This window comes from Micromonas pusilla, assembly GCF_000151265.4.
Source record: "Micromonas pusilla CCMP1545 genomic scaffold MICPUCscaffold_14, whole genome shotgun sequence".
Lineage (NCBI taxonomy): Eukaryota > Viridiplantae > Chlorophyta > Mamiellophyceae > Mamiellales > Mamiellaceae > Micromonas > Micromonas pusilla.
In genome coordinates, this window is record NW_003315895.1 from 596979 (window position 1) to 618657 (window position 21679).

Sequence of the window (21679 nt, forward strand, 5' to 3'; positions counted from 1 at the left end):
TTTGCAGAGTGATGTCATCGAATAGCACGTATCCCATGCTCGAGTTTTGAACCGTGTAAGTCAAGTTTCCGTTGTTGTTCACCGTCACGCTCACGTTTCTCGAAGCGTCATAAATGTAGTTGAGGCCTCCGTCCAAGATCAGCACTACGACACGGTCTAAAGTGGTCGTCTTCAGGGATGTGTACGACAACGTGGGAATGATCGTATCGGTCGGTGATAAGCTGAATGTGATCGGAATATACAATCGCGCCGAGGGACCGGACATGATAGAAAATGCCTGCGTCGCGTTCAGCAAACCACTTGCAGTGAAGGTAAGGGTGTAGTTCCCCGTCGCGGGGGCGTCGAGAACCAACGATTCGAAATTGTAGGAACCGAAGTTTTTCAGGATGATACCCGTATTTTCGCCGTTCGAAGTGATGAACGTGTGTCTCGGTCCCGCGATCTCCGCGGTGACCAGACGCGTCAGCGGGTTCGCAGTGCCGACGAGATTTTCCCCCGCGTCGACGACGGCGACTTCAGTAGTCGACAGCTCGACTAGAGGCAACGCTTGGTAGGTGGTCTGCGCGAACGTCACAACCTTCAGCTTCACCGGATCTCCTACCAACACTGTGATCGTGTAATTCACTCCAACGAACATGTCCTTGCCAGTGAACTCGATCACGTGCACGCCGGCAGAAGGACTCAGCAACTGTAAGTTTCGAAACCTCGCAATGCCCGGTTCTTCGCCGTCAGGGCAAAACCCTTTACGACAGGTCACGGCATAGTAACTTCCACCCTGACCAATCGCCTGTGGATAAGGGGCGAGCGTCGCGGTCGCACAAGATGCGTAGACGATGCGCCCAGTGAGCTCTTTGTCAGCGATGTAGTTGCCACCACCATCCACCATTATAACTTGCACTTCAGTCGAAGTTGGGTAAAGTTGCATCGACGTGATTGCAGTGACATACGCTGATTGAAAAGTCTCTCGAGAATTCGCGGGTGCGGGAAAACTGGTCGGAACGACGAGTTGTAAACCGTAACTTGAACCCTCGGAAAAAATCAAACCATATCTCAAATCGAAAAGTCCCTCAGAAGTGAACAAAATTTTATACTGATCACTCTTCGGCGGAGCCATGACTCGAAGACCAGAAATCGACGCAGTTCCATTGACGGTAAGAACGGAAAATTCAAAAACTTCCTCGCAGTCGTTCGGGGGCAAACGAAATCCTGCAGCGTTGCACTCGCACGCCGTACTGTTGATTTCCCTGCATAATTTTAAGTCCCCGAGATCGGAAGCGATCTTGACATCTCTATCTGTGCGGTTGTAGATGTGAATAGTATCGTTTCCAAACACGGGATTAAAACCCGCGTCCAAAACGTGCAACTCGAGCGTGTTAATAGGCGTCGCTAATCTCGTGGGGTAGTGATTACACGTGCATGCACTCGAAGTTACGCATTCAGGGTAATTCGAAGGACCGGTCACGACTTCGCAAGGAACTGGTAACGCGAGCATTTGAGAACGACCAGTAACAACGTGAATAAGCATCGTCGTTGGCTGAAAAGAAACGTCGCTTGAACTGAATTTAAGCTCGTAAGTCCCTTCTGCCGGCTTTGCAAGGTGCAATCCCGTGAAGTTCGCCTCTCCAGTCGATGTAATTTGCGTCAGAGAACTACTGCGGTAATAACTCGCGTCTGCTGCCAAAATTGCTCGTCGGTTTAAAGTCGAGTTGTTACCAACAACGAAAGAATAAGGTTCACGACTCGTGTCGTTAAGACTCGCGGTTATCGTCATGTCGCTGCGATCAATCCTCGTTGTCCGGTACGTCAGCGTGTTGCTGAACGTCGTCTCGTGAGTGGCGTCGATTAAAGTATAATGCGTCACGTTTTCGTACGTCAAAAGGTCCACGCCAAGTGACTGAGTTACAAAATCAATCAGAAGTGGAGCAACTTGAACTACCGTGTCTGAAGTGGGGGAGCTCGCACTCAACAGAACTGACGTTTGACTCGAGTTTACATCGGATAATACCTCGGTCGAATATTCGTAATAATTAGAGAAGCTCGTGATGCGGTTGCCGCCTCCGTCGACAGCATGTATCGTGAAATTATCGAGAGGTGTAAGTGCATCGTTTTGGTAAAAACCAACTTCCTCTGCCAACATGTTCGAACCGAGAGAAACTGAAACCAAATCCGCCGGAGAACCGTATATCTGCAGCTTCGCTGGCTGCCCAACTATTATGGTGACGACGAATGAACCATTTATTGCGCTACCGACGCTCGCTCCGTTTACTATCGCGTCTTCTTCGGTGAGGAAAATGGTATGATTGCCCGCCTGTTGTTCAGATAAAACGAGTTTGAATAATTGCGAAATGTGGGAAATAAACGCGGCAATAGGTTTGATTTTCGATTTATTTTTCGCGCACCTTCGGCTCGATGCACGATAAATCAACAGCCGGCGCTTCACCGTCGCCTGCAGTGTAAACCGTCGTTGTTCCGCTTAATTGCAACGTGTTTGCTGCGCGCAAAAAAAGAAGTCAAGTCGTCAGTTACGTGAGCTTTGAGCGCAGACGGTTCGTGTTCAAAATAATGAAAAAAGGAAACGCGCGGAAGCTGAGCCGGTGGAAATAAAAACAAGTGCGTTCTGTTCGTACATGTAAACTTTATCTGTCGAGCGACGGTGTGAGCGTCTGATACCGCGAACCGGTCGGAAGTGCCCATGAAATTTCCACCTCCGTCGAGGACTCGCACAGTGAAGTTATCGAAGTTCACGAGACTCGCTGCGGGAAAGGGTCCGAAGTCCGCAGGTAGGTTCGCAGCGAGCTGATATCCGCGATAACCCAGGGTCACGCTGATAATTTGATCGACGGAATCGAACCCGAGTGCAGAAAATCGAAGCGTGTACTCTCCGATCAACGGTGAAACCGCGTAAATCGGATTCGACGGGTCCGCGAATTTCCAAGTCCCAGTGTCGTTTCCCACCAGTGCTTCCAAAGTTCCTTCGAGTACCAGAGCCGGGTCCGAAGGACTCGAAGCCGACACCGTGACCCCCTCCGTGTAGTTCGTTCTCACCCAGTTGTTTCCGCCGTCGTACGCTCCGATTTCGACGCTCTGCGGTATTTGCACCCTCGCTTCAGTCGCGTCCATGGATATCGTTCCGTACGTGCCGTTCACTTTAAGGTACACCGCCTTTCCGAGAGATAATTTCACAACCGTGTGCGTGTACGCGACGTTCGAATCGAACGTCGTGCTAAACTGCACTATGTACTTAACGTCGGTCCCGTGATCGCCTAAGGACGCGTCTCCGTACGTGACGTCCGTGCCCGCGCCTGGAACCCGAGCCCCCGAAGGAGCCGCGGAGTCGAGGCTCAGGTCGAGGAACTTCACGAACCCGGCGGAGGAATCCTTGGACGTCGTCCCGCCTAAAAACGCGCCCGTCGGTCTCGGGACGTGAACGCCGTTCGAGTCAACCTCCGTGGACACCACGGTGGCGACGACGGTGTGACTCACGGTGTCAAGCGTTTCAAGCCCGTTACCCCCAGCGTCGATCGTGCCGACTATGATGTAACCAAGTTGAACCGACTGCGTCGAGTTGCGGGCGATCACGTCGTACGGAAAACCATCCGAAGTCGCGTACGCGCCGGCACTGCCGGGTTTCACGTGCAAACCTACCGCCTTTCCTGGTCGTATGGCGACCGCGAGAGAAGCGATGGCACTGAGAGGCGTGCAAGGCTCTCCATTCGTGCAATCCTCGCCGGAGAAATCGATCGTGTAATCGCCACGGATGGGAACGAAGTCGAACGCGACGTGGAACGTCGCGGAGCCGTTCACGGTCGTTTGCGTCGAAGTCGCCGCCGTCACCTGCAGCGTCGAGGCGCTCGACCCGGTCGACGCGGTCGCGTTCACCGAGGCCGTGATTTTGAATCCTCGAGTCCCCCCCGCGCCCATGTCGTCTATCACCTTCGTACCCAGAACGTCGATCAAATCCACGACCTGATCGTCGTAAAGCAGAAGCGTCCCGTCCGACTCCGCGGTCGCCTGATACGCGTACGACGGGTCTCGATCGTGCGTCACCGCCAACCCGTGCGGAGGGCCGTACGCGCTGAGCACGACGGTACCAGACGAATGAAAGTCGACACCGTTTATGGAAATGGAAACGTCCACGTCGGGCTTGGGAGTGCCACCAGCGAGCCAGGCGAAAGGAATGTACTGCGGCGAGTTCACTTGGCCGTGCGTGCCGCACCGGTTCCTTCCAGTCGCGTTGGACACGACGCACAAGGGACACTCCATCAAAGTCTGCGAGATGTAGGTTCCCGGAAGGTCGCTCGAGCTATCGCCGTTGTAGCGACACGTCAGTCGTTGGACCGATCCCGCGAGGCTGCCGTCGCTGTCGATGAATTTACCGCCGTAAATCTTGAGCGTCGCCGGGTTCAAGTCCGGGTCTTCACCGGTGAATAAAATTTTCGCGTTGAAGTCCGTTTCGACCCCATCGTTAGGCATGTCGTGACCCGTCGTCTCGAGCTGCAGAAGGTTCGGCGGGTCGTAGTAGAACACGATCGCCTTATCGTTATTCCACAGCGATCTTTGCCAGTAGAACGTGCTGTCTCCGTCCACGGGAAACCCATCGAACGATATCTGCACCTCCGCGTGCGTCGTCGACGTCGAAATCGTGTTTGCCGCTGACGGGACTTCGCACGTCAACTCCGTGGACGAGACGACCGTCGCGGGGACCCAGCCCGTGGTCTGGAAATTCGCGTCCACGACGCTCGCGTGCCCGAACCTGCAACTCACCGTGTGCGTCTTATGCGTCGGGTCGTCGTTCGCGGGGGTGTAAAACCCGGTTCCGTGGATCGTTACCAGCGTCCCCGTCGTCGTCGACGAGACGAACTGCGGCGAGATCGACGTGATCGACGCGGTCGAGTACTTCGTGTACGTCGTGCTCGAATCTCCCCGGCTCAGGGAGACGATCCCTTTAAGGTCCGCGACGTACGCGAGTCCGCCAAAGGGAACGATCTCCTTGAACGTCCCTACCCTCTTGAAGCATCCGGAGACGCACCCGGCGGCGACGTCGACTCCGCCGATCTCGACCTTCACGATCCTACCAAACGCCGTGTTCGACTTCGGCCCGACGGCGAGGTACATGAACCCCGCGTCCGCGTCCGCGGCATCCGGTTCGATGGTCGCGGCCCACACGTCCTTCTCGTCTAATCCCCCTTCCCCGCCGTTCAATGCTATCATCGCGGACGGGCTGTCTCCTTCGGAAAAGTTTAGAGGAAACACGAAGACGCACGCGGAGCGATGCTCGCATCCTACGCAGTTCTCGTCCCTTCCAGAAGTTCCCGCGTATCCGAACGACCCGTGCTTCGTGACAATCGTGAACGTCGTGAACCGCCCTTGTTTCGCGTCCACGACGCCTTCGCACGCGCTCGTCACTTTCACCGCGGTCGCGTCCAGATACATCTCGACGCCGTGCCCGTTCGCGGCGACGAAATCGTCTCGCCCCGCGGGAACTTTGAACAACGCGGGATACGACGTCCCGTCCGCCTCCACCTTCGCCGCGCCAGCGAATATCACGAACGCGTCCGCGCCGCTCAATGCGTACGTCGCGGTCTCGAACTTCAGAGCGTCGTACGACGTCGCGCACGCGGCGCACTTACCGCTGAGCAAGTCCGCGACGAGCGGCGTCTCCGCCTCGACCGTCAGCGTCGGGGATAGCAACCCGATCGTCGCTTGCGACGCACCGTCCGCGTTCGAGACCTTGTACACGACGTGTCCGGTCGCCTCGTTCGACGCCATCGCGTCTATGATCCCGTTGCCCGAATATGCGTGACTCGGATCTCGATTGTTATCCGAACCGATCACGCAGTCGTCCCACGCCGCGGACGAGCAGTCTGTCCCGAGATATTTCACGATTTTAAACGCGAACGCGGGATCCCCGGCGGCGCTCTTGTGCATGTTGTGAACGCCGTACACCCCGGTGATCGAACCAGACGTATCCAGCGCGAGTCCTCGAAACACGGAGTACCAACCCCCCGATGTCGCCGCGTCCGCATGCCCGTTCGCCCTCGCGTGCGTCACCGCCGCGCACCCGGGTTCGGTCTGTATCCCAACCGCGGCGCCGCAGTACCCGGAGGTCGGCGTCAACGGCGTCGGCTGCTTCGTGTTCGGGTCCGCGCGGTTCGGACCGCTCGAGCGCCACCCCCGGGATGTGAACCCACCCGATGTGTACGTCGCCGGGTTCAAAGGGTCCGCCTCGTACACGACCTCCGCGCCCGTGTTCGCGTCGTACGCAGAGACGAAGAGCACCTTCTTCGAAGGATCGAAGACGACGTCGGAGACTTGAATCTCCGCCGCGGGGGAGACGACGTACGAATACGCGTACTGGTCGTCTCGTCGCTTCTCTTTGGATATCCCCGGGTTCGGGAGCTCGCAGCCCTCTCCCGTCCACCCGGGCGCACACGCGCACGTCCCGTCCTCCTGGCACGTCCCGAGGCCGCCGTTGAAGCGGTTGCACTCGTCTTTACAGTAATCGAACGCCCTCGGTTGAACGACCGGTAGGACGCTCATGACGAAGAGCACGACGAGCGAGCGCATCGCCGTGCTCCGCCGAGTACGCGTGGACGTCGAGGACATCATGGACGGGGTAAACCGAGCGAGTGTCATCGTGCGAGCGTCCGTGCCGTGCGGCGTTCGAGCGACAAGATTATTATATCACCGTATAATAATGCATAATCGACGCTCCGCGGCGGCCCGCGGCCATCCCGTGCTCGTTCGTCTTTTCGATTGGCTACGTATCGAGAAAAGAGTTCTCGCTAAGGCGGGAAACGGAGCTAGTCTCTGCGTTCCGGCGCCTCTAGATGTGGCAAAGCACGCCGTCGGTGAAGGCGAATCGTATGCACGCTGCGCAAGCCAAAAAAACTCAAAAGTTCGCGCGGCCCCGCTCAGCGCTACCCGCCAGATTTCCAGACCCGGGCCCAACCGCCAAGAGGTTTTGATTTTTCGAGTACGACTCGAACGACGCAAATCCTGACTCGATTCCCATACGAGTACGAGTAGTTTCTTTGAATTCCGATTCTTTTTTCTGTATTTATTTGGGTTTACTGTACATGTAATATCGGGTGCGTTTTTTGTTTTGGTTCATGTTTTGGTTTTGAACTGTTGGGGGTGTTGTCGGCGAAAGGGAGCGGGGGCGTTGAGGCGCGACGGCGCGCTTTGAATTTATGAATTGCTGCTTGCGTAGTATTTACATGCTCTGAAAGAATTCGAAAGAATCACTACTTGCTTATTTCCCAACCCACCCCGTTCACGCGTGACGCGAACCTTGCTTAGAATTAGAAAGGTTTACGCGCGGCGTGATAAACTTCGATGTACTCGAGCGCGGGCCTGTTCCAACTCCAGTCCTGGGTCATGCAGTTCCTCTGCAGCTCCCTGAAGTCACCCGGCCTGTTGTAAAAGAGGTCGATACCTCTGTCCAGGGCGTAGTCGATCGACGACTCGTCCACCCCGTCGAAGCTGAAACCGTTCGGCTTCATCCCCTCCCACTCCGCTTTCCCGTGATCGATGTCGTAATCGAACACGGTGTCGTTCAAACCACCCGTCCGCCGCACGATCGGCACCGTACCGTACCGCATCGCGATGAGCTGCGACAAACCGCACGGCTCGAACATGGACGGCACCAAGATCATGTCCGCACCCGCGTAAATAAGGTGCGACAACGGTTCGTTGTAGTACAGGTGGAAGCACATGAAGTCGTGGTATCCTTGTTTCAGCTCGTGGAACATCTGATCGAAAGACTGCTGCACCTCCGGGTCCGGCGCGGACCCGAGCATGACGACCTGGCAGCCCCGCTCCAACGATCGCATGATCCCGTGCTTGATGAGGTGGATGCCCTTCTGCGTCGTCAAACGCGTGACGATGCCGATCATCGGCGCCTCCGTCTTGTTCGGGATGTTGCTGTGCGCGCACAACGCCGCCCTCGCCGCCGCCTTGCCGTCGTTGCACTCGTGCTCGTCGAAGTACCTCGGAAGGAAGTCGTCGTTCGCGGGGTCCCAGATGTCCGGGTCGATGCCGTTCACGACGCCGTGGAACTTGTCGAGGTTTTCGTAGATCGACTCGTGCCCGGACACCTCCTCGCGGTACGTCCTCGACACCGTCGTGCTGACCTGCGAGTACGTCATCGCCTCCTTGATGAGCGGCGCGCCGTAGTTCAGGTTGTGAATCGTAAACACGATCCTGGGGTTGGAGAGGCCAAACTTGTGGTAGTCCTCCCAGTAAGATCGCGCGACCGGCGCGGTCTGCCAATCGTGGCAGTGGATGATGTCCGGCTGACGGTTGCTCTGGAGCATCCACTCCAGCGCGGCTTTGCTGAAGAACCCGAATCGCTCCGCGTCCGTCATCGGAATCTCGAGGTAATCCGTGCCGTAAATCATCCCAACCTGGAACATGCCGTTCTCCGGATCGATGAAGTACGTGTCCACGCCCTCGACGATACCGTGGAACACCCTGTTGTACGTGCTGCCCCACGCGAACCCGGTGATCTCCTTGAAGTCCTGGATAGCCTCGTAGTTGATGACGTCGTACTTCGGGACGACGACCTCGACGCGGTGTCCTTCCTCCTTCATCGCTCTGCCGAGGCCGGTGACGACGTCGCCGAGACCGCCAACCTTCGCGATCGGGGCCATCTCGACGGAGACGCTGACGATATGCATCGGCTTCTCCCCGACCTTGTTCCCGCCGATGTCCTTCCCTCCCTTGATCGGGACGTGGTAATCGAGGCGGTTGTTGTTGTCGAACATCCCGGTGCCGTCTGGCGAAGACGCGAAGACGAAGTCCATCTTGTACGCGTCCGCAGGGACTTGGAACTCCGCGACGACGTGCGTCTGCGTCGGGTCGCTCCTCTCCATCTTAATCGGCCCGATGTTCTCGATGTGCGACCAGCGGTTCCACCCGCCGACGATGTACACCTCCGCGGCGGTTTTCATGCACGTGTTCGAGGGGTTGTAGTGCACGCGGACCGTCTCGCCCGCGAGCGGCTGCGGCGGGTCGACGAAGAGGACGTGCTCGCGCTGCTTGCGCGTGACCTCCGCGGCCGCAGCCTTGGACTTCATGCGGATCTTGTCGCGGCGTTCCTTGCGAATCGCCGCCTTCTTCTCACGAACGAAGCGCTCTTCCACGAGATCGTGGTACAGCTCGACGGCTTGGCGATACCGCTGGACGTCGAGCTGCTCCTCCGCGCCGTCGATAGGGACGTGGTAATCCGCGCGGGTATTATTGTCGTACTCGGAGCCGCCGTCGCTGAACACGAAGTCCATGACGAACGCGTCGTCTGGAACGTCCACCGTGGCCTTCTGCCACCACGATCCTTTAACGGCCTTAACCGGCTTGCCGAGAACCTTGAACCGCCCCTTGACGGGCTGCATGACCTCCTTCTGCGGCTCCTCCCAGTTGTTGCAGCCGGAGTTGATGGTGATGCTTCCGTACTGCTTCACCCCCGCGAGGTTGGTCGCCGCGGCGTTGTAGTAGACCGTGACCTCGCCGCCAGCCTCGGGCATCGCGGGCTCGACGAACCAGTGATCGCCCGTCTTCGGGACGGTGCCGTTCTTGACGACGTGAAGGAGGTGGCCGATCGTCTCGTCCGCCTGCTTCTTCGCCGCTTGCCAGTCCTCCGCGTTGCCTTCGCCGGATTTGATCAGCTTGTCGAGGTCCTTGTACGCTTGCTTTGGGTTCTTCTTCGCCCGCGCCTTCGCCTTCTCCATGGCCTTGGCTCTTGCCTTGGTTTCCGCGATTTCCTGCTCCTCTTTTTCCTTCTTGATGCGCGCGGCCTCTTCGGCTTCGGCTTGGATCCGCGCCGCCTCTTCGGCGGCGGCTTGCGCGATCGCGGCTTCCTCCGCGGCGGCTTCCTTCGCGAGCGCGTCCGCGGCGATGGCCTTCTCCGCCTGTGCCTTCGCTATCGCCTTGTCCGCGGCGGCTTTCTCCGCGGCGGCGGTCGCGCTCGCGGCGCGATCCGCGGCAGCCTTCTCCGCGGCGGCGCGGTCCCCCTTGGCCTTGTCAGCCGCAGCCTGATCGAGCGCATATTTCGCCTGCGCGCCCTCCGCGGCGATCGCCTTGAGCGCTTCCGGGTCTGCCGCGGAGAAGATGTCCGCGGCGAGCTTCGCCTCGGTGGCGTCGTTTTGCGTCGCGCGCGCGATGATCGCCTTCTCCTCCGCGACTTCGATCACCTTGATGATCGCGACCGCGGCCTCGAGGGCAGCCTTCTCCGCGGCGGAGCACGCCTCGGACGCGGCGGCCATCTCCGTCGCGGTCTGCGCTTGCGCGATCGCGTCCGCGGCGACTTTCGCCTTTTGCGCCGCGGTCGTCGCCTGCGGGAGCGGGGGCATCTTCGCGCGGATCTTGCTCTCGGTCTCGACTTTGTTCATGACCTGGAGCTTCACGAGCTCCGCTTTCGCGGCGTCGAGGGCTCTCGCCTTCGCGGTCGCGATCGCTTTCGCCTTCTCCTCGAGCGCGGTCTTCGCTTCCGCCTCGGCCTTGGCCGCGATATCCGCCTGGGCCGCGAAATACTGCTTCGCCGCGGCTTGCTTCTCCGATTGCGTCATCGCCGCCTTCTTCGCGGCTTCCGCGGCGGCTTGCTCCGCGGCCATCGCGGCGGCGGCAATTTCGTCGGCCTCCTTCTGAGCCGCGGCAGCCTTGGCTTCCGCGGCCGCGAGAGCGGCGGCTTCTTCCTCTTCCTTTTGCTTCTTCGCCGCAGATTGGACGGCTTCAGTCTCGGCGGCTTGGCCGGCGGCGAGCGCGGAGGCTTCGTCGTCCACCATGGGCACAACCTTGACAGGCGGCGTCGGCGCTTTCGGCGGCGCGGGCGGCGTAGGCGGTTTCGGCGGCGCGGGCGGCGTCGGCGCAGCCGCTTCGGGCGCGGCGATGCCCATGAGCGCGGTGGCCTCGTCGCCGCCGTTCATGTACGCCGCGGCAGCCGCGGCTCTCGCCTTGGCTTCCGCGGCGCGCTGCGCCTTCGTGTCCGCCGGGTTCATACCGGTCGCGCCAGTCGGGGACGGCGCCTTCGGCGGCTCGGGGGGCGTCGGCGGCATGAGCGCGGCGGCTTCGAGCTCCGCGCCCGCGAGGGCGGCAGCCTCGAGGGCGGCAGCCTCGAGGGCGGCAGCCTCGGCGGCGTCGTCGTCGAGTTCCACAGGTTTATCCACGACGGCGACGGCGACGGCGGACGAGGCCATCTCGGCTTCTTGAGCCGAGGCCTCGAGCGCGGCGGCTTCTTCAACAGCGGCGGCGTTGACCTTCGCCCTGGTTTTCTCGGCTTCCTCCTCAGCCTTCTTCGCGCGCGCTTCCTTCTCCGCGAGGAGTTCAGCCTTGGCTTGTTCCGCGGCAGCCTTGGCTTGTTCCGCGGCAGCCTTCGCGGCCTCGGCTTGCGCGAGCGCGGCTTCGGCCTCGGCCTTCACCTGCGCTTCCTCGGCTTCGACCTTCGCGACTTCTTGTTCGCGCATAGCCTGAGCTTTCGCGGCTTCGACGGCTTCCTTCTCCACCTTCGCCTGCTCCTCCGCCGCGGTTTGTGCCTGCGCTTGCTTCTCCGCGTTCGTCGTCTGCGAGCGAAGGTTCTGCTCCAGCTCCATGATGCGCTTCAGCTCGGCTTGCTTCTCGAGAAGACCCGCGAGCTCGGATTGTTTTTTCTCGATGGCTGCGCTGTTCGACACGGGTTGCCCCTGGTTTACGGCCGCCCTCTGCTTGAGCTCGAGGTTCTCGATCTCCATCTGCTTCAGCTGGAGAAGCGCGACGTTCTCCTGCTGAAGCCTCTGAAGCTCCGCGCGCATGTCCTGGCTCGACGGGCGCTCGTTCCTGTTCTTCAGGCTGGCGATCTTTTTCCGCATCTGCCTCACCTCGGAGGAGCTCGGCGCGGGGGTGTCGGGGGACAACATCGCGCGGAGTTGGTTCTCCGCCTTGGCGAGCTCCGCGTCCGTGTCCGCGGTCGCGGAGGGGACGACGGAGGAGGACCTTTGCCCGCCATTTTGGGGCGTGCGCGGCAGCGCGCGGCGACCTGATGCGAGAGCGCGGGCGCGGGATGGTGAGATAACGACCGCGTCGTGGTGCGTGTGGTGGAGAAAAAGAATTGAAACGACGGCGCGCGGGGAAACGAGGGAAACGCGACGCGCGCGCGATCTCGCAAGCGGGTTTGAGACGCGCACCTCCGGGGGCGAGTTTAGACGCGACGAAGCGTCCGGAGACCTGCGTTAGTGAGGAAGAACGCGAGCGGATGTCAGCGGAGAGCAGGGTGAGGACGGGACGAGCCGCGAAGGGGCGGGGACGGGAGGCTGGGAGCAGCAGTGCGTAGAATTGCCCACGCGCACCTGCGACGCGCGCGCGTTCGTCGCGACGGTGGGTGTTGCTCCCTTGCGTTCCCCACCGACGGTGGGGGCGACGCGTATAGCGTTGACCGCGACGGAAGAGACCGCGGGCGCCATGATGGAGCTGCGTGAGGCTTTGTGAAGCGCGCGGTCGTGATTCTTTGCGGGTAAAAAAAAGCACGGAACCTATCCACAGGACTTATTCCCGCGCAATCGCCCGGAGCCGTCCGATTTTTTTTTCGTGGCTGTGAGCGACGAAGGCTTTCGAAAGTGTATGGCGTACGTCTTGCGTACGCGCATTTAGTCTCACATTTCTGACGTTTGGCGACCGTTCCGTTCGGAGATTCGCAAATCGTTAATGGCGCGAAATCGCTTTCGACCGAGCGTTGTTGATCTGTTGTTGATCGGTCGTGGCGCTTTCGAGCGTCGAAAGTTCTCGATCGGCGAGTCGGCGAGTCCGGCGTCAAAATCGCGGCACCCCGTGCGCGTGCGTCGCCGTGGCCGTCTTCATTCACGAGCGCGCGCCGCCGCCGCCGCGCGCCGCGTTCACCCCAGAGAACCGGCACGAGCGATGGCGATCGAAATGGCGTCGATCCGCGCGAGCGTCGCGCCGTGCGCGCGACGCGCGACGCCGCCGCCGCGCGTCGCGCGAGCCACCCGCGTGGCGACGACGCGGGCGACGGCGACGTCATCGTCGCGCGAAAAAGCGCGCGTCGTCGTCGTCCGCGGTCGGGCGCGGCGCGGCGGCGAGCCGCGCGAACGCGTCCGCGCGCGATGCGCGATCACGCGCGTGGGCGAATCCGCGGACGATTCCGACGACGACGACGCGAACGTCGCGGAGGTGGAGAGGAACGCGGACGGTTCGCTCCCCCCCGACGCGATCCAGATTCCGATGCCGAAGCGCCGCGCGCAGCTCACGTTCACGTGCGATAAGTGCGAGGCGAGGAGCACGAAGATGGTGAACCCGGACGCGTACAAGCGAGGGACGATGTTCGTGCAGTGCCCGAACTGCGAGGTCTGGCACAAGATCGTGGATAACTTGGGGATGATATTCGAGCCGTGGAACGACGAGCGGCACGCCGCCAAAAACGCCGCCGTCGTCGCCGGCGACGCCGTCGTGTCCCCGGAGGCGTCGTCGAACGCGCCGGAGGAGGACGCGGACGGCGTGGAGGAGGACGACGACGCGATCGAGAAGGCGTGACGTGGTCGTCGCGCCGCGTAGATTGTGAGTAGCGTAGAGTAGTGTTTTGTCGTGAACGCGAACCGTAGGGTAAACAGACAGCACACTCTGTGCTTCCGTGTGGCCGCGCACGGCTGCGAGCGGAGAGGACGTCTTGATTTCACAACGAGATGAGCGCGCGCACCGCGGGGCGTCTCGCGCGAGGACCCGTCCCGGATGGGTTGTCGCGCGCCGCGCGCCGCTCCTTGGCGACGCGCGGCAGGGCTCGCGTCGCCGCGACGCGCGTGGGGACGGACACCCTGGGCGTCGTCGTCGTCGACCACGGGTCGAGACGGAAAGCGTCGAACGAACTGCTGGCGCGTCCGTCGTCCGTCGCTCTCGCGTCGTCCCCCTCGCGCCCCCCCGCTCTCGCCTTCGCCCATCGTCTGACCACGCGCCCGATGCCTCGCCGCCCGCAGGAGGAATTCGTCAGGATGTACGTGGAACACACCGGGAGGGGGCTCGTGGAGCTGGCGCACATGGAGATCGCGGAGCCGTCCATCGACGTCGCGTTCGCGCGGTGCGTCGAGCGCGGCGCGACGCTCGTCGCGGTGAGCCCGTTCTTTCTCTCGCCGGGAAGGCACTGGCAAGAGGTACGCCGCCCGCATCCCGTCGTCGTCGGTCGGTCTCCACGCCTCGCGACGCCCCGACCCCTACCGACGACGTGACGTCCGTCCTCACGCGTCCGTCGTCTCTCGTCTCTCGTTCGCGAAATACGACAGGACATCCCGAAGTTGACCGCGGCGGCGGCGGGGAAACATCCGGGGGTAAAATACTTCGTCGCCGCGCCGATAGGGCTGCACCCGCTGATGAGCACGATCGTGGACTCGAGGCTGGAGACGTGCGTGAAGCATCTCACGGAGGGGGGGGGGAAGTGCGACCTGTGCGAAGGGAAGGCGTTCGGATGCGAGTTCGCGCGAGGCGGCGTCGGCGGCGACGCGTGACCACTCGTCACGGTAGATGATAATCGAACGCGAACAGCGGCGACGTGGGCGGCGTCGGCGTCTTCCGAGCGCGAGGAGAGACCGCGGTCGCGTAGAAAGCGCGTTCGCTTTGCCTATTACAAAACTACCCGCGCACCCGGTCCCGTCGGAGCACCGCCCGCTCCGCTCCGGCGCGTCGCGCTCACGCCTGGCCAATCTTCGCCTTGGTCTTCTGCCAGAGAAGGTCAGTGGCGCTGTCGCCGTCACCCTGAGAGTAAAGAGAGAGAGGGAGGGAGGGAGGCAGAGGCGTCAGCGTTCGTTCACGTTTTGACGCGCGCGAGCAAAGGGAGGGGCGCGCCGGCGCGGACGCCAGCCGAGCGACGCGAACGGGGGCGTCGCCGAGTCGGGCGGGTGACCGCGTCGCGTCACGCCGAGACGGCGCGGGACGAGCCGAAACGCGTCGTCCTCGCGGAGAGCGCCGCGCGCGGATCTCGCGTCCGCGAGCGCCCCCGTCGCGGGCGCGCGCGCGCGCGCGGCCCCTCGCGATCGAACCCTAGCCTAGCGGACGAGAGAGCACGAAAACCCTAACCGAGCGGGAAGGTCCCTCCGGGGAAACGCGCGCGCGCGAACGCGCGAACGACGCGCGCGCCCGCGCGAGCGCGTTCTGTCGTCTCCGCGCGCGTCTATCGCGCACGACGAGCGATGAGACGCACCATGTTCCTCACGTAGCCCGACAGCGCGATGGTCGTGTACTGGCCATTGAACACGCCGGTCTGGTCGAGGTGACCGACGTTAATCTGCACGGACGCGTGATCCTTCGCCTCGATGAGGCGGTTCGTCCAGCTGCACTTGCGGGGGATGTAAAGGTCGACGTTCTCACCCTCGGCGTTCTTCATTTTCGAAGAGTGTTCGTGTCGTGTGCGTGCGACGCGCGCGACAAAGAGGTCGACCGGGACGGTCGCGCGCACGGGAAACACGATTTTTTCTTCTTCTCCGGTCGCGGTCGGTCGAGTTGACCGGGTGATGCTGCAGCTAGCTATAATCACACACTCACGCGGCGCCCGTCACAGCTTGAACATCACCCTGTCGTCCTCCCCCAGCTTCGTCAACACCTCGGTCACCATCTCCGCGGAGTGCACGACGCACGTCACCCACACGCTGACGAACTTCCTGCTGCTCCCGCGGTTCTTCACCTCCACGGCGTCGTCGCCGACTTCGCACTCGCACGTCTTGCCGATGATGTTCTGCGAGGGCGACGCGAGGCGCGACGGTGAGACGCGAGCGACGGCGGACGCGAAAGTGTGCGCGTCGCTGAAGCGCGGCGGGCGGGCGCGTAAATAAACGAAACGACGACGTACCTTGACGATGTCGTCGATGTCTTCCTCGCTCAAGCTCGACGCCTTCCCTGAGTACTGAAACGTGTACGACGTCGGGAACTGCGTGAGCGTGTCGAAGATTTGCCCGCCGTCCTTCTCCGTGCTCGCGCCCGGGGGGTCGTACTCCCCGCGCATCGCGCGCACGGCGACGTCGAACCGCGTCGCGCCGAGATCGTTCAGGACTTGACCGGTTTTCGTGTCCACGAGGTCGCCGTCGTCGTTCAGGACGAGGTCTTTCAGCGCGTCGGGGATGTCGTCCGGGATCCGCGCGTCGATGTCGTCGTCGTCGTCCCCGGCCGCGCGTCGCGCCGTCGTTCCCGCGCGCTCGCGTCCCCTACGATCGACGCGACGCCGGATCGATCGCGACGCCGCCGTCGCCGGGGCGCGCGCCCGGCACGAAACGGAGGCGAGCAGAGCCGCGGCCATGACGCGACCGCGCGCCGCGACGAAGTGACGAAGCGACGAAGAAGGGACGGATAAAACAAGAGACGTGGCGAGCGCGCGTTCGCGGCGGCGGCGGCGGCGACGGGCGCGCTCGAGAGCTCGAGCGGCGGCGCGAGAGGAGGACGCGACGCGCGTGATGTGAAAGAATAACGCGTTGCATCGAGCGAGAAGAAGAAACGTCGTCGCGACGCGCGCGACCGTGGAACCGACCCGACTCTCCTCGTGCCTCGCGCGCCGCGTCGTCGCTCATCCATCCATCACTGGTCGCTCACGATGCCCAAGATCTCGCTGTCCGTGTACAGGAACGTCTCCTTCGCGCCGTCCTTCGAACTGAGCTTCACCTCGGTGCCGCCGTAGTCCGGCAAGAGCACTTTGTCGCCAACCTTGACTCCTGCGCGAGTGGTGCGTGGGGAACGCGAGACGTGAGCGAGGAGGAAGGCGCGTTCGGGGACGGAGGGACGACGGATTGATTTGATTGGAAGGCGATGGAAGGCGACGATTGACGGATCGGACGCACCCATCGGGATCAGCTCCGCGGTGTTCCCGGCGCGCCGGCCCGGCCCCACCGCGAGCACCTTCCCTTCGTTAATCTATAAGAAAACGGCGTGGGTGGGGAGGACGACGGTCAGGTCGTGAAGAAGCGCCGGGCGCGGGGAGCGCGCGATCGATCGTGGAAGGGGGCGACGAACGATCGCGACGAGCGACGTTACGCGCCTTCGACACCGCGGTCTCGGGGAGGAGGATGCCGCCGACGCTCTTCGTCGGCGCGACGATCTTCTCGACGAGGACGCGATCGAGCAGGGGGATGAGTCGTTTTGACATCGCGCCGGGTTCGCGCGCGCACGAACGTCGCGGTGCGAGTCTCGGTGTGTCGCGCAGACGTAGACGTCGAAGCTTTTACGGTTGCTCTTCGCGGCCTGTTAGCCCGAAAACTGTACTCGGAAACGTCGTACTCTGATGTGTGTATGAGCAAACAGTCAAAACCGCTCGCGTACTCTCAAATCAGCACAGAGGAACAGAAAACAAATCTCCTTAAGCCCCGACTCGCGCGCACTCGTCGCCCTCTTTGAGATCACTACCTCCACTCCGCGTGGTTAAAGTTGGGTTGTGCTTACAGAGCGTTTAAGTTCTCAAACCTCTCAGGTCCGCGCCTCCCCGCCCGCGCGCGCGCGCGTCGCCCCGGGCGTTCGTCCGGGCGGCGTGCGAAATCTTTTCACCGTCGCGCCACGCGGGGTTTTTCCGCGGCGTCGATCGAGCGTCTTCCGCGGCGCGAGGACGCGCTCGCGATCGTGGAATCGTCCACCGCTCGCGCGCGCTCGTCCTCGTCGTCGCGAGCGTTCGATCCCCGCCTCCGCGTTTCACCGTTCACTTCGCCGCGCGCGCGCGATCCCACCGGTCGCTGACGTTCTCCTCGAAAAAACCCTAAACCGACAGAAAATGTCCGGTGACCTCGCGTTCACCTACGCCGCGCTCATCCTGTCCGACGACGGTCAGGAAGTCACCGCGGACAAGATGGATACCATCGTCAAGGCCGCGGGCGTCACCGTGGAGCCGTACTGGGGCATGCTCTTCGGCAAGTTCCTCGCGACCAAGTCCGTCGACGAGCTCGTCGCCAACGTCGGTGCCGGTGCGTGTGCAGCCCTCGACGTCTTCGTCTTCCTTGTCTCTCCCTCCCCGCTCGCGCGTCCGTTGTCTGTCGTGAAACCCAGCGCTGACGTGTTTCTCTCTCTTCGATCTCGTGACATCAGGCGGCGGCGGCGGCGGCGGCGGCGGCGGCGGCGGCGGCGGCGGCGGCGGCGGCGGCGGCGGCGAGGCCGCGGCCGCGGCGCCGGAGCCCGAGGAGGAGGAGGAGGAAGAAGCCATGGACTTCGACCTCTTCGATTAAGCGTTCGCGTCTCGCCCGCTGTGGAGAGACTACGCGCGACGCGTTCGAATCAACACCGCGAACGTGTCGCTCCTCGAGTCGACGTGATAAAAAACTTGTAACGGAATGTCTTCGTTTCGTTCGCGCGCGTCGTTCACGCGCCTCCGCGCGCCGCGTTTGAATAAAAAACGCGCGACGACGACTCGTTCAATAAGTTATGATACACAATCGCCGCTAAGAAGTCCTACGTCCTCTCGCCCTCCGCTGGTCTCCGCTAATCTAACACATACATAAATACGCGCACCCCGCGAGCGTCCTCATCGCCTCGCGTCGAGCTCCCGCCTCAGCGCGTCGATCGCCTCGCGTTGCTCTCTCGCCGTCTCCGAGAGCGCCCTCACGGCCGCCGCGAGCTCCTTCACCCCCGCGAGCGCGTACACGCTGACGCGATCGTACGCCACGGACTTAAACCCGTCCGCGCCCGTGTGCACTAAATTCGGCAACACGCGCTCGAGCTCTTGCGCGATGAACCCAATCTGCGGCCCCTCTGGGAAAACCTTCGTCGGGTGCGCCTCGGCGTCGAAGTTGAACGTCACGGGGCGCACGTCCTCTTCTCTCAACGCGTCCAGCGTTTCGTCCAACGCGCGCACGTCGCGCTTGAACCGCTCGTCCGACGCGGACGTCGTGCTCCCAGTCGCGTATATGTCCCCGTTCACGTACAGTTTCTTCGACGTGTCCGCGTGCGCGCCCGCGACGGAGAGTAGGCCCTGAACCACCGTGTTCCCGCTCGCGGCGGTGATTTTAAACTTCTCCGAGCCGTCGGACGCTTTCACGGTGAAGTCGCCCTGCGCGCTCGTCGCGCCGGTGATGGTCGTCGCGCCCTGAGAAGACGACGCGGCGGTGATGCTTCCGGTCGCGTGCACGTCTCCGTTCACGTACAGTTTCTTCGACGTGTCCGCGTGCGCGCCCGCGACGGAGAGTAGGCCGTGAACCACCGTGTTCCCGCTCGCGCCGGCGACCGTCAGCACCGTCGCCGATCCGTCGGACTTCTTCACCGTGACGTCGCCCTTCATGACCGTCGCGCCCGTGATGGTCGTCGCCCCCGTGATGCCAGTCGCGCCATTGATGGTCGTCGCGCCCGCGGAGAGCGCCCCGGTCACGCTCGCGCTCGCGAGCGTCGCAGCGCCGGACACCAGAGTCCCGGTGACCGTGACCCCACCGCTGGCGAGCGCCACGAGGTTCGTCGCGCCGGAGACGCCGATGTTCGCGGCGGAGAACTGTACCGTCTCGACCTGGACGTACCCGTTAGTCGACGAGATGACCAGGGACGCGGGCGAAGCCGCCGTGTGCGTTATCGTCGTCGCCGCCTTCTCGAGCACGATGTTGTCCTTGAATGTGCTCTGCCCCGTGAACGTGGACGTCGTCTGGACCGCGAGCGTGCTCTGCGTGGACAGCGCCGCGGAGGATGAGAGCGTGCCCGTGACGTCGACGCCGGACGTAGACGTCGTCGATATCGTGCTCCCGCCGACGCTCACGGTCACGCCCTTGTCCGAGGACACCGCGAGATTTATGTTGCCGCTGGATGCGGTGTGGGTTAACGTGTCCGCCCCGGACAAAACCGCGGCGCGCGCGCCGCGGATAGAAGCGAGCGCTAGCGCGAGAAACAGGAGGACATGGTGCGCGCGGGGGGTCCGCGGCCCGCGCGGACGTGAGAGGTCGTGCGCTCGCGGCATCGTGCGTCGTGCGCGGCGACGCGATGCGGGCGGGCGCGAGCTTACGAATCAAACGTGTGTCCGAACGGGTCCTATAGACGGGCACCTGTTCGACGCGACCTTTGGGCACAGCAGGTCGTGTACGCAATTCGCACGTGTTTTCAGTGCGTTTTTAGTCAGGAGCGAAAGTGTACAGTACGCGGTCGCGTAACGCACTTTTCGTAGACATGCGGGAAGAAGGCCTGGGAAGGGGTTTGGAGGTGATGCGAAAGGAAAGTGCGAAGGGTTCAACCCTTGAACTACCGTCGACGCACGCTCATTCGCGGGCTTAAATAAGGTTAGGCTGAAACGGTACGCGTGAGGCAACACCAACTCTTGTCAATCAATAACAATCAATAACACGCACGCGTAAACTCAAACGTCGTCCGTCACCTAGGCTTCGACTTGCTCCCCTTCGCCGCGTCCGGGGACTCGTTCCTCGCGTACTTCTCCACGTCCGAGCTCACGCACGTCCCAACCTTATCCCCTCTCAGCGCCCGCGCGATGTTCCCCTCCTCCGCGAGGTTAAACACGACCACCGGGATGTCGTTCTCCTGACACAGCGTGATCGCCGTCAGGTCCATGACGCCCAAACCTAACCTCTGAACCGTCTCGTACGTCAACGACTCGTACAGCTTCGCGTCCGGACACTTCACCGGGTCGCGGTCGAACACGCCGTCCACCTTCGTCGCCTTCAGGACGCACTGCGCGTTGATCTCCGCGGCTCTCAGCGCCGCGCCGGTGTCCGTCGTGAAAAACGGATTCCCCGTGCCCGCGCCGAAGATGACCACCCGCCCCTTCTCCAGGTGTCGAATCGCGCGACGGCGGATGTACGGCTCCGCGACTTCGGACATCGCGAACGCGGTCATCACTCTCGTCGGGACGCCGTTGCTCTCCACCGCGGCCTGGAGGTTGATCGCGTTCATGACCGTCGCGAGCATCCCCATGTAGTCCGCGCTCGCGCGATCTAAGCCTTTGCCCTCGTGCTGCGCGCCGCGGAAGAAGTTCCCGCCGCCGACGACGACGGAGACCTGCACGCCGGAGAGCGACGCCTCCGCGACCTCGCGCGCGATGGTTTGAACCACGGCGGGGTCGATCCCGAACCCGGACTCCCCCGCGAGCGCTTCGCCGCTGACTTTCAACATGACGCGCTGCCACTTGTGCTTCGAGCGCCGCCCCTCGGGGCGGTCCAAGTCCACGTCCGCGTCGTCGCTCGACGCGAACACGCGCGCGCCGCGCGACGGTTTCGCGTCGCGTCGACGCGCGTGTGGGCGGTGCAGCGCCGCGGTCCCGCGCGCGCGGAACGACGTCGCGCGCGCCGGGGCGAGGCGCGCGGTTCGCGCGGACGCCGCGAGGGATGACGCGGCCATCGCTTTTTTCACGCTTTAATTTATCCCGGCGGCGGCCTCTTCCCCGCTCGCCTCTTTCGCTTCGCGCTCTCGGACGAAACCGACGGCGCGTCCCTCGACTTTGCGACAAACGAGGTCGCGCGCGCGTGCCCGTGCGCCGACGAAGTGCGCGGCGACGAGACGAGACGGCGCGGTTCTCCAAGCGGCGGCGGGCGTGGAAAACTATCTCAGCTCTCGCGGAAATTGGCTCGGTCTGCGTGGTATCGAAGTACATATTTTTTTGCTGAGAGCTCGCTTTGTATTCAAAGCACGGGTGCCAAGACGGCAGAAGCCGCGCCCGAGCGACGGCCGGCAGCACGCGAGGCGTCTCGTCGTCGTGTACCCGTGGAGAGAGTCCGTGTCGGGTCCCCGTTCGACGGCGCACGGCGCGCGGGTTCGCCTC

General features: G+C 62.5%; 9 protein-coding genes across 9 annotated transcripts; 3 read left to right on the top strand and 6 right to left on the bottom strand.

Annotated features, from left to right (window-relative positions):
- Nucleotides 1-7191: 7191 nt before the first annotated feature.
- Nucleotides 7192-12443, bottom strand: SSIIIB (soluble starch synthase). The gene is made up of 5 exons (XM_003063432.1): nucleotides 12318-12443; nucleotides 12156-12195; nucleotides 10404-12007; nucleotides 9366-10016; nucleotides 7192-9317 (listed from the first exon to the last, which is right to left on the bottom strand). The coding sequence occupies exons 1-5, from the start codon at nucleotides 12429-12431 to the stop codon at nucleotides 7305-7307; spliced, it is 4422 nt and encodes a 1473-aa protein (XP_003063478.1). The 5' UTR covers nucleotides 12432-12443; the 3' UTR covers nucleotides 7192-7304.
- Nucleotides 12444-12885: 442 nt separating this feature from the next.
- MICPUCDRAFT_42782 (uncharacterized protein) lies at nucleotides 12886-13515 on the top strand (the record flags this gene model as incomplete). The annotated part of the gene is made up of 1 exon (XM_003063233.1): nucleotides 12886-13515. One exon carries the CDS (start codon nucleotides 12886-12888, stop codon nucleotides 13513-13515), a length of 630 nt encoding a protein of 209 aa, XP_003063279.1.
- A 272-nt stretch (nucleotides 13516-13787) lies between these two features.
- On the top strand, nucleotides 13788-14423 carry MICPUCDRAFT_11758 (uncharacterized protein; the record flags this gene model as incomplete). Its single annotated transcript, XM_003063234.1, has 3 exons — nucleotides 13788-13865; nucleotides 13956-14126; nucleotides 14256-14423. Coding segments are annotated over 3 exons (417 nt in total), but the record flags the coding sequence as incomplete, so codon positions are not given.
- A 235-nt stretch (nucleotides 14424-14658) lies between these two features.
- MICPUCDRAFT_45937 (uncharacterized protein) lies at nucleotides 14659-15366 on the bottom strand (the record flags this gene model as incomplete). The annotated part of the gene is made up of 2 exons (XM_003063433.1): nucleotides 15170-15366; nucleotides 14659-14724 (listed from the first exon to the last, which is right to left on the bottom strand). Exons 1-2 carry the CDS (start codon nucleotides 15350-15352, stop codon nucleotides 14659-14661), a joined length of 249 nt encoding a protein of 82 aa, XP_003063479.1. The 5' UTR covers nucleotides 15353-15366.
- Nucleotides 15367-15520: 154 nt separating this feature from the next.
- MICPUCDRAFT_48852 (uncharacterized protein) lies at nucleotides 15521-16258 on the bottom strand (the record flags this gene model as incomplete). Its single annotated transcript, XM_003063434.1, has 2 exons — nucleotides 15521-15700; nucleotides 15815-16258. The coding sequence occupies 2 exons, from the start codon at nucleotides 16256-16258 to the stop codon at nucleotides 15521-15523; spliced, it is 624 nt and encodes a 207-aa protein (XP_003063480.1).
- Nucleotides 16259-16533: 275 nt separating this feature from the next.
- Nucleotides 16534-17098, bottom strand: MICPUCDRAFT_22465 (uncharacterized protein; the record flags this gene model as incomplete). The annotated part of the gene is made up of 3 exons (XM_003063435.1): nucleotides 16534-16667; nucleotides 16794-16866; nucleotides 16982-17098. The coding sequence occupies 3 exons, from the start codon at nucleotides 17096-17098 to the stop codon at nucleotides 16534-16536; spliced, it is 324 nt and encodes a 107-aa protein (XP_003063481.1).
- Nucleotides 17099-17712: 614 nt separating this feature from the next.
- MICPUCDRAFT_45938 (uncharacterized protein) lies at nucleotides 17713-18161 on the top strand (the record flags this gene model as incomplete). Its single annotated transcript, XM_003063235.1, has 2 exons — nucleotides 17713-17903; nucleotides 18025-18161. Exons 1-2 carry the CDS (start codon nucleotides 17714-17716, stop codon nucleotides 18159-18161), a joined length of 327 nt encoding a protein of 108 aa, XP_003063281.1. The 5' UTR covers nucleotide 17713.
- Nucleotides 18162-18344: 183 nt separating this feature from the next.
- MICPUCDRAFT_63884 (uncharacterized protein) lies at nucleotides 18345-19870 on the bottom strand (the record flags this gene model as incomplete). The annotated part of the gene is made up of 1 exon (XM_003063436.1): nucleotides 18345-19870. One exon carries the CDS (start codon nucleotides 19868-19870, stop codon nucleotides 18458-18460), a length of 1413 nt encoding a protein of 470 aa, XP_003063482.1. The 3' UTR covers nucleotides 18345-18457.
- A 407-nt stretch (nucleotides 19871-20277) lies between these two features.
- On the bottom strand, nucleotides 20278-21033 carry MICPUCDRAFT_45939 (uncharacterized protein; the record flags this gene model as incomplete). Its single annotated transcript, XM_003063437.1, has 1 exon — nucleotides 20278-21033. One exon carries the CDS (start codon nucleotides 21031-21033, stop codon nucleotides 20278-20280), a length of 756 nt encoding a protein of 251 aa, XP_003063483.1.
- Between the last annotated feature and the right edge of the window lie 646 nt (nucleotides 21034-21679).